Source organism: Megalobrama amblycephala, linkage group LG7, assembly GCF_018812025.1.
Source record: "Megalobrama amblycephala isolate DHTTF-2021 linkage group LG7, ASM1881202v1, whole genome shotgun sequence".
In the NCBI taxonomy this organism is placed as follows: domain Eukaryota; kingdom Metazoa; phylum Chordata; class Actinopteri; order Cypriniformes; family Xenocyprididae; genus Megalobrama; species Megalobrama amblycephala.
In genome coordinates this window covers 54,544,711-54,555,405 of record NC_063050.1, presented here as the reverse complement: position 1 = coordinate 54,555,405, position 10,695 = coordinate 54,544,711, and the positions used below count along the sequence as shown (strand labels likewise).

Here is a 10,695-nt window from a genome sequence, read left to right as displayed (position 1 = left end):
TATTATTAACCTGTTTGTTTACATTCTTTATTAAAGATAAAAGAAGCTTTAAGGCTATGTATGCCTCCCACACAGTAGGTGGAGGTGTTGTGCTTTCAGCTGGCTTCAGAAAGCGCGAAGAAAGTTGAGCTCAAGCAAGCTGTATTGCTCGCATCATAGGAGATGAGATGTTATTGACGTGAAATCATCGACGTAGTGAGATTGATCAATGGTAATACATTTGTGGGTCAGTATTATTAAAACATTTTAATCATTTGCTCTCTATCAACGGAAACGCCACATGTTTTAGATTCGTATTATGTTCATGTTATCAGGCTAGTGTGTTCACTCATAGCTGAGCTGACCTGACATGGGTGGATGTCATTATACATTAGCAAAAAGAAAAACTGCTAAAAAGAATAATATCATAACAGTACAATGCTTTGTCGTAGTATTTTGATTGTGAGAAAAGTTTTCTATTCCGTGGTATTTTTAAATTATTTATATAAATATCTGGGTACATGAACGTGGTATTCATGGTATTCAGTACCATGGTAAGGTTATATATCCAAGGACGTAAAATTATTATTCGTGAGTGCAGTCTCCACAAAATATTTTTACAAATCTTTTTCCAGTATTTAAAAAGGATTGGAAAGGTCCAGGAAAGTCGTTGGTAAAAAGGTGTGGCAACTCTGCAGGCTTATCGTTATGGTATTATCTGTTTGAATGGGAAATAATTAATAAAAAAAAAAAAATCTGTCCTATGTTTATGTGAATTCCAGAAGTGATGAAGGTTAAAATAAAGCAGTGGAATGGTGTGGCCTCCTGGTTGTGGGTGGCTAACGATGAGAACTGCGGCATCTGTCGAGCACCTTTCAACGGCTGCTGCCCAGACTGTGGGTAACCTGATTTCGCTTTATCATGGACAAAGACTACACTGCCTACTGTTTTAAGTTTAAACACAGACCTAATTGTGCAACTTTTTTGTGTAGTTGAGCAATATATATTCAGTGTAAGAAAATTAAATGTACTCTCTGGTTTTATCAGGTAAGGTCCCAGGAGATGACTGCCCGTTGGTTTGGGGTCAGTGCTCTCATTGTTTCCACATGCACTGCATCCTGAAGTGGCTGAACTCTCAGCAAGTACAGCAGCAGTGCCCAATGTGCCGTCAGGAATGGAAGTTTAAAGAGTGAGTTTGCCTGTCAGGCAACAGCATGACACTTCTATTTTCATTGTGAATTCTGTATTCATTCTTAAAAATTATCTTTGGTTGACTTCTATCACAGTAACGAATGTTCTTTTTTTATTCAGGGGAGACACTTCCTGAGGAGATTAAATAAGTGCACCACAGATTGTTACTTTTGTTTGTTTATTATAATAAATGTTTTTATGGTTAAATATCCCACAAAATGACATTCAAATTTAAAATCAACATGGTATGGTTTTGTACAAAACAGGTGACTGCGATTGGCAGTCCAAGGGACAGTCATTTTAGATTATGAACACAGTACAGAATGTCACAGGACACTGACAGTGGTATGCATTTGTGCATATCCCAAATAACTGACATGAAACTCCCACCATTTAAAACTGATAACATTCTCATACCTTCATGAGTTATTTTGAGAAAGTAAAGTTGTCATTCTTAGTTAACATAACATTGTAATGGAGTTAATTTTAACATGCCTATTTGTCCAGATTTATGTAGATTTTATATGCCTTGATTGTCTGTAAGCCATATGGTAATTGATTATAATCATTTCCTAAAAATAATTCATAACAGAGGCCCCACTCTAAACCTCATTACTGAATGTATATTAAATATTTTTTTTATTTTTATTTTTAAAAAGAAGGATATTCTTACATATCGCAGACATATTTGTAGGCTGCAGCCAAATAACTGACTCTAATAATATGCAAACTGCCAACAACATACAACTTGTACAACTGAGACAAAGGTATTGAAATAAACTAATGCAGCAAGGAGGGATGTGAGGAACTGAAATAAGAAATATGACTTTCAAAAGAGTGGCACTGGCACATGCTTGCCCAGGGTAAGTTGAGCCAGCCTGGCTATCTTGAACAAGTTACTGCTTCTAAGTGTAACAGTACACAGTACACATGCATTCGTCTATTCCAAATCTTTGTGCTGTATTCTTCTTATAGACATCTGTAAACCAAGAAGGTATTCAGAGTGTATTAATAATTGCAGTTCTTTAGAAAACAGGTTTATTAGCTTACCTATGAGCACATTATCCAATCTTTTCTGTTTCCTTGCAACATCTGAAGAAAAATAATGTGGCTGTGGAATAATTATACTGAAAAATACAATAACAATTTTTTATTATTATTATAAATTTGTTCATTTTGGTTTTATGGGTGATCATCATAGATCAAAAAGTCATACTTTTTGCCCTATATGCTGGTTTACATGAGCATAAATATAGTGCTGCAGGGATGATACATTTTTGTAGGTCAAAACCCAGAAACGAGTAAGCATTTTAGCACTTCCGATTCAATCATCCTAAAGTCTCTTTTTTTTTTTTTTTGGAATGGGTTTTTGGTTAAATGCCTGAAGTAAGGTAACACAAGCTCGGGATATTTTCACGTTTTATTTTACAAAAATACATAAGTATTACCCCTTGTGTGGGGGGGATAAATAAATAAATAGTTGTTGGACACTTAATGGTGGTGACAGCTTCAACATGAGATTGTAGTGTAGTTTGTTTATTGTCTACGATTAGCTTATTACTTTCACCAATTGTATTTTAAAAATTCATTAAAGTTGTATTCATTTGTGAAGATTATTACAAAGAACAAAACATAAGAATCATAACCTTTTGTTGGCCACAGTTTATTTTCTGCAATAATCCAAAAGCCAATGAAAAAATCCTAATGGGTTTTTGTTGAGGAAACCAGGGTGATGCTAACTTCTGGTTTGGCCTACAAAAATATACATTCTTGGAAGAAAAAGTGCTACTTGAAAATATCTGCAGCACTCTATGAAAAGGAATGGGAATTATAAAAACATTATTTCAAGGAGCATCATTTGTCCTTAAACATAGGACGGAGTAGGCATCAATGAACGCTTATCACTTGAATAAAGGTATGCATCAGGGATCAGCAGATAAATGGTCTGAGTAATAATAATCAGTGCATCAGGCAAGAAGTTAACATACAAATTTCATAAAGACTTCTTGGACTCTTGTGTGTTTTTCCTTTTCACATCATTCAAGTCGACTGGTGTAAAAGCTGAAGAGTAGAAACAAATAGTTAGAGAGCATACATGCATTTTCAACAATCTTTCAGGCAAGTCTTTAAGAAAATGCAGTTTTTAAGAAACATATAACTTGCAAAGAAAGGGAACAGCTGTTAGCTCTGCCAAATATTTCAAACAATATTAATTATTTAGCCCTCTAACATGTTCATTTATCAACAAAATACAATCCCCAGGACAAAAATCACCCAGTTGAACCTACAGCTTAGTGCAGGGTTTGGCATCCTTTCCACATACTTCTGAGGCCCCTGGTTATTGTTTTCACTTCCCTGGCAAGTCTGCATTTCTCTCATTACTCGCTGCCAAGCTGTTGGAGGAAGTGTTGATGTTATCTAAAACACTAATAATTCCCAAACAACATAAAATCACTTACAAACAGCATATTTTTGATGGGCCACTTATTTTTTTTCCTCTGCATTTTAAAAGATTTCCTATATTTTTTATAAAGCAACTTACTGTAATGAATGAATCGCACATTTTCCTCGTGTGCTGGTGTGAGTAGTTCCTCGGTGTTGGTTGGGGAACAGTCTCCGGACATCTGCTTGTAATTCTGAACCATGTTTGGGGATGGAGAGCTGCCCACAGCACTGCCCAAATCCCCATGCAACAGTATTTTAACTCTTATTAAATCAACGCGATTGTTAAATAAACATCACAGAGTTAATTACATGATTATTATTATTATTATTATTATAGGGAACTGCTCTCCAGGAAGTGTCAAAGCACAAAAGCAGGCAGTTAAACCTGGAAATGTAGCAATAGCTTTTAGAGCTGTGGTCTGTTCTTAAAGTTTATTACGTGCAGTTATTTTGAGGTGAGTCTCACAAACAAACACTATTTGCCGTTGCATGTAACTGAAATAGCAAATATGTTTATTGTGCTATAACAGGATGTAATATGTTCGCAAATGACATCCGGCTAGCTTAGCAGCTAACATCAATAGCAGAAACCCTCCATAAAACCCACAACTGAACTCGACGTTTAAATCGAGATCGATTCAACGTAACTAAAATATTACCATTAATGCTATTAAAGCTTACGAGCATTTGGAACTTACAAAGTGGCGTTTAAATCCTTTGTCCCAGCCAAAACGATACTTAACGTAACGTATACTGCTGCGTTGAGGCGAGTACAGCACAACAATCAGTGATGTCAGATTGGAGGACGAATCTGTCTGTTAAATCGGACCTTTTCAATGAAACACAGAAATTAGTCTGACATCAGCATACGATTATAGCCTATTGTTGCGTTTAGGCTACATGCATTTAGAAGAAGAAAAGAGGAACAAAGAAATTAAAAGTCAGTCATAATACACAATGCCAGGTTTATTAGGCAATAATAACAAAGTGCTAAGATTATCACAAATAAACAAGATTTTGACGCACATAATTCTTATTAAATCATTGTTGTAATGAAGGGTCAACAGAGTGTGGATCCATTTGCAGCTTTATTAAACACAGCAGTACAAACAAGGGCAGAGCAGTACCGTAAACAGGGACAGGCAAGGATCGAGGCTGGCAGCAGAGAATCAGAGTCGGGTCACAGGCAAGGATCAAGACAGGCGGCAAACAATCACATACCCCTTTTCCACCAAGGCTGTTTGAGTGCTGGTTCGGAGCCAGAGCCTAGTTTAAAATCAGTTCTTTGTCTTTCGACACGCAAAGCACCAGCTCCGAACCAGGAAAAGTGGTTCGTAAGTAGTGGCAAGCCGTTTTGACTTTTATTCACATCTCAGGATATGAATTCTTGGTATCAACAATTCAGTTCTTGATATCAGGAATTACATTTCCACTAGTAACAATGTTACTTCTTGATATCAACAATTCAATTATTGATATCAACAATTCAGTTGTTGATATCAGGAATTACATTTCCACTAGTAACAATGTTACTTCTTGATATCAACATTTGAATTTTCACTAGTCAAAACTAGAATTCTTGATATCTGTAATTGTATTTTCATTAGTGAAATGTCACCATAGACAGCCATTCAAATTCAATTGTTGATATCAAGAATTGAGTTCTTACTAGTTGAAATTCCAATTTCACATATCAGAAATACAATTCTTACTAGTAAAAACAGTAATTTTTGATATCAATAATTACATTGCTAGGCCTAATAGTAAAATGTGAATTTTGGATATCAAGAATTCAGTTGTCACTAGTTGAAATGTCAGTTCTTGATATCAACAATTGAATTGCTACTAGTAAAAATGTTCATTTTGATATCTGAAAATCTATTTCTGATATCAATATAATTTCAGATATCTAAAATGGCTTTCTTACTAGTAACAAACACATTCATAATAACTGATATTTGCAGTCAAAAATGACTGTATCCACACAAGCAGCATGCATATGATAGATTGCGTGCAGTCTGCTGATTTAAATCGCGCTAAATTACTGCCATTCTCAACAATGCACGTTTGTAACAGTATGGATTTAGCAATCGAGGGAAAGATGAATGCGGCCAAGTACAGGGATATCCTGGACGAAAACCCTCTCCAGAGTGCTCAGGCCTCAGACTGGGCCAAAGGTTTACCTTCCAACAAGACAATGACCCTAAGCACACAGCTAAAATAATGAAGGAGTGGCTTCACAACAACTCTGTGACTGTTCTTGAATGGCCCAGCCAGAGCCCTGACTTAAATCCAAATGAGCATCTCTGGAGAGACCTAAAAATGGCTGTCCACCAATGTTTACCATCCAACCTGACAGAACTGGAGAGGATCTGCAAGGAGGAATTTGGCCGATTTCAAAACACTGTTTCATGAAGCATCGGAGCATAAATGAATCAGTGTGTCGAATCATGATTCGGATCACGTGTCAAACTGGCAACGGCTGAAATCACGTGATTTTGGCGCTCTGAACAGCAGATTCGATACACTGATTCATTTGAGCTCCGATGCTTCCTGAAGCATTGTTTCGAAATCGGCCATCACTAAATAAGTCGTTATTTTGTTTTTTTTGGTGCTCCAAAAATATTCTCGTCGCTTTATAATATTAATATTGAACCACTGTACTTACATGAACCGATTTAAATATGTTTTTAGTACCTTTATGGATCTTGAGAGAGGAAGTGTCATTGCTTACTATGGAGGCCTCACGGGGCCATCGGATTTCAACTAAAATATCTTAATTTGTATTCCGAAGATTAACGAAGGTCTTATGGGTGTAGAACGGCATGAGGGTAAGTAATAAATGACAGAATTTTCATTTTTGGGTGAACTAACCCTTTAAAGTCCCCGTGAACCGGAATTTGCAAACGACTTTTCTCCAATGTTAGCGTTCCTCCTCTCCTTTCTTTAAGCGTTTTCAATCCAAGTAGTCAAACTGACATCATAAGAGAAAGAATGCCATTCCAGACCAGAAATAACTCTTCAAATTTTTATTAAAGACAAACAACAAACAATTTTTTTCTGTGTATTAACTTTAATGGATTAAATGTTCACCACGAGACTATTAATATGCACTAGCAAAGTAACTAGGGTCAGTTTTGATTTCATGACGACTTTACCATACACAAAGCAATGGTGTCACCAGCATATAAATGTTCAAGGTTTCTTGTATTTCCAACTATGGTTTTTGAAGGAATGGTTTTTTTTTTTGTTTGTTTGTTTTTTCTTCAATATACAGAGATTAAAAAATGTTAGGTGCCCATGTTTATTTGATAGCACATTCCTGAAAAATTTGCTTGCAATTGTTCACATAATTTCTCAAAGCCATGGTTCTTCTCTGCCATGTGTATTTTGAAATACCTCCACCTCCTTCATTCGTAACACAACGGTCATTATCATGTGACCATAGATAGCGCTGACATGCAACCATGTGCTATGGTACGTCACCTTTATAGGCATTATTCATTAATGACATGTCCTTAGGTAGTCATTTATGTCACTATTGTATGTTTAATTAATTTTTGTGCAAATATTCAAGTTTTTGGCCTTGCCATTGCCCAAAAGATTAACTTCTGTACATGAAATAACGTGTTTAGATGCAAATTACGCATACATGCGTTATATCATCTGTACACATAAGTTCTAAGAACTATTTGTCTTTACGGCCTTCCATATGTAACGTTATGTGCCTTTTAGAATACAAATGGGGCAATTTCCGAAACATTAGACGTTTATATAGAAAATGTCATTCCAGACATGTTATTCATGGCATATATGATACAAATGTCTGATCACATTGAAAAGATTTAAATTAACAGTGCTAGGATTTTGAAGAAAAAATATTGCATGATAAATTTGCCAGTCTGAAGCCTATTATGAATTATTTTATTTATATTGTGTGAGGAGCTGTGGACCTTCCCTATTGTTACAGCTTGACTTGATTTTGGACTTGATTTTGTCCATCGAGAATTTATTGGTTCAGTGGATCATTGTCATTTGCTATTGCTGCGATCTCATGTGAGTGACGGGTTGTCCAGCCTTCGCGCCAATGCAAAATACTCCAATCTTCTGTTTAAAATAGTAATTGTCACATTTGATTTCAGGATGACTTTAAATAACAGACAAATTTATTTATATATATTTATGTATAAAACTTTTATTCCAGGTATGTATAAAATTAAGACTTTCTGTACAATGTCAGGTTTTACATGTAAATTGATTTAAAAAAAAATATCACACAAGGTGCTATTTATCAAACTCTAACAACAGTGCATTGATCTGTTACATAATAATCATGTTTCGCAATAGAATGCATTAACTAAAAAAGTGACACTGAAAAGCTGATGTGTGATTCACATTAGCTTAGAGCAAGAACACTGCATCGTCTCCACTGGAAGAGTTCCTTCCTGTGAAGGCAAGTGCAACTCACATCCTAATCGCTGTCATTGGCCCAAATGCACAGGACCAGACAATTATATCCAGACACACTGTCAAGGTGTCTCAACTACCAGCTCCACTGTATACACTGTGGCTGTTCTTCTCCATACTTTTAATGTGGCAACTGCCACAAAAGAGGAGAGCAATCAGAAGAACTTCAGTTTCAGGTAGGGGATGCAAGTTCAGTCACCACCAACCCCAAAGAGTTCAAGCAGCTCTTTGCAGTCTGGGTCAATAAGGTCAGCAGGCTTCTCCCCACAGTCATTTTCAGCCTCAGTGTCTGCACCCAAGGAAAGCAAGTACCTGAAATCAAAAAGAAAAACTATTTCTTTAAATCTTCACCCAGTTTCACTTTCTTGTCTGATCTGATTTCACAAATCAAGCCATTTTAGAGGTCAAAGAATACATCTGGTAAAATGTTCTGTTTGGCTTCTTTGCAGCCTTTCAAGTTTTCTTTGATAGAGAACTAAAACTGTTTTATTTTCTGTATTCTATAAATAGTAATCATCTATTAAATGTCCAGGTGTAATTTGTTTACAGAAGTCCAAATACTACATTAAATTAAACATTTCACTTACTTAGCTATCTCTGGAAAGCCATCACTGCAAGCCATGTGGAGGGGAGTCCATCCGTCCTCGTCTCTCTGGGTGATGTCAGCCCCAAACTTTACCAGAAGCTTCACACACTCCAGGTTTCCAGATAGGACTGCCTCATGAATGGCTGCCATGCCTGGACAATCAGCAATAAGTTAATGTTAAAGGACAGGCTCAGACAGCTCAATTATCAGTGGATTAAAGCTTGAGACGCTGAAGATTATGTTATCAAATAGTCTGAGCTGCCTAGACAAAAATGGCATTGCTAATTATTAGGATAAAGAGCCTTTATTAGATATCAGGGAATGCTTTTGTGAACACAATTGCATGAAGAGTATCTAGTTAATTCTGATCAAAGATTTACTTTCCCTTGCTGACTCAACTCAGCATGCAAGTAGTTAGGTTTCCTACCTGAATGGTAAATGGTGTCCAGGCGCACTCTTCTGGTTCTAATGAAGCGTCCAATTCTCTCCAGCTCTCCTTGACGGACATAATCCTGGAAGACTATGTCATTGGGAAAGTGAACATTGCGAACAGGTTTGATGGAAGGCCGAGAACGAGAGCATGACACTGGTCCAGTGGCATTTGGATTGCAGCCCTCATAGTGTATAGTCTGGGTGACTGGACACTGGTAGTACTTCATTATTCTTTAATGTTCTTGTTTCCAAGATGAGAAATTCTGTACCAATTCTCAATGTGGCTAAAAGGTTCAGCAGAATAAGGTCTTTAGAAGTTTTTTCCAAGATGCTGGTCTTGATGATTGCAGCTGGTCCGTCTGTCTGTTCGTCTCTTTATGTACTGTTCCTTCCTAGACAGTCGTTCAGAAGTTGGTCTGAAGTCAGGGCTCTGTAGGTACCCTATTTATACCCTGCTCTAGACTATATTAAGAGGCTGTCATTTCATAGCTCAGATGACCGAATTGGAAGATGGGTGGGTGTGATCTGAAGTCACACCCCTATGATTCTCAGCCAACTTAGCAATGAGATCCGTAACCTCAGCTTGTTTTCATGCACCACATTTGAACCCAGTCTTTCCTCCTCCTCCTCCTGACTGTTGTCACACAGCAGGGAAGCCAATAGTAATTTCTAGTACACACTGAATAGGGCATAAAAGTGGTTTATAGGTACTGCCTACCAAACATGAAGGCAAGGACATTTTGACGGTCACAATTAGGTTTTTAAAAATAACACTTGAATAAACAGCCAGCGAAAAAGATGCTCTTGCCAGGGATACTATTTGCAGATGACTGTTGAATCACATTAATATGTCATGATCTCTGACAACAGGCCTGACAGTGGTTTCTACTTTAAGTCATGACTTTTGTAAGATGAGTTATTACTCAGCCCCTAATAACAGTTCCAGAAGTTTCTGCATGCTTTGCATGAAACACATAAATCAATCCGAAATGGTTAAAACCCACTCACTCAAAAATGGATAATTTGACCATTTACTCAACCTCATGTCATTCCAAACCCATACTGTATTTATTTTTAAATGAATCCAGCTCTTTTTTTAATAAGGAGTTCACAATGTCCATGATCATCTAAAACTCCAAATAAACACCAAAAATATATAGTAATTAGTCCTAAGGTATTTGTCAGACTTGAAGCCACATAATGGCTTTGTGCGAGGACCAGGCAGTAATTCCAATCACTTCGTACATTTATCTTCCCTTCTGCCCAAGCTCTAAAATCTTATTCTTTTAATTCTTGCAACTGGCCATGGCCAGTATTATATATATATATATATATATATATATATATATATATATATATATATATATATATATATATATATATATATATATATATATATATATATATATATATATATAGTAACAGCAATAGGGACTATGAACTTTGTATTGTACATGTTTTTATGCATTACAGTACACAAATGTATAATTATTCCTTTTTATGTTCCATGGAAAAAACATGGGACAGCATGGGCTGAATAAATAGCTTTTATTTTCAGGCAAAACTTACTCAAAAGATGCCGAGCACAACATTTA

At 36.4% G+C, this 10,695-nt stretch overlaps 3 protein-coding genes across 6 annotated transcripts; 1 reads left to right on the top strand and 2 right to left on the bottom strand.

The window, feature by feature from the left end:
- Positions 1-61: 61 nt before the first annotated feature.
- Positions 62-1,384, top strand: anapc11 (APC11 anaphase promoting complex subunit 11 homolog (yeast)). Of its 4 annotated transcripts, none has more exons than XM_048198143.1 (4): positions 62-211; positions 762-875; positions 1,027-1,168; positions 1,291-1,384. In XM_048198143.1, the coding sequence occupies exons 2-4, from the start codon at positions 767-769 to the stop codon at positions 1,304-1,306; spliced, it is 267 nt and encodes an 88-aa protein (XP_048054100.1). In that variant the 5' UTR covers positions 62-211; positions 762-766; the 3' UTR covers positions 1,307-1,384. The 4 variants fall into 4 exon arrangements, with proteins under 4 accessions (XP_048054100.1, XP_048054099.1, XP_048054101.1 ...); XM_048198142.1 differs by having other exon boundaries at positions 69-226; XM_048198144.1 differs by lacking the exon at positions 1,291-1,384 and having other exon boundaries at positions 69-226; positions 1,027-1,172.
- Positions 1,332-4,399, bottom strand: LOC125272939 (mapk-regulated corepressor-interacting protein 1-like; the record flags this gene model as incomplete). Its single annotated transcript, XM_048198148.1, has 4 exons — positions 1,332-3,231; positions 3,459-3,563; positions 3,713-3,843; positions 4,314-4,399. Coding segments are annotated over 4 exons (390 nt in total), but the record flags the coding sequence as incomplete, so codon positions are not given.
- A 3,360-nt stretch (positions 4,400-7,759) lies between these two features.
- On the bottom strand, positions 7,760-9,532 carry ppp1r27b (protein phosphatase 1, regulatory subunit 27b). Its single transcript, XM_048198140.1, has 3 exons — positions 9,096-9,532; positions 8,670-8,820; positions 7,760-8,394 (listed from the first exon to the last, which is right to left on the bottom strand). Exons 1-3 carry the CDS (start codon positions 9,325-9,327, stop codon positions 8,274-8,276), a joined length of 504 nt encoding a protein of 167 aa, XP_048054097.1. The 5' UTR covers positions 9,328-9,532; the 3' UTR covers positions 7,760-8,273.
- Between the last annotated feature and the right edge of the window lie 1,163 nt (positions 9,533-10,695).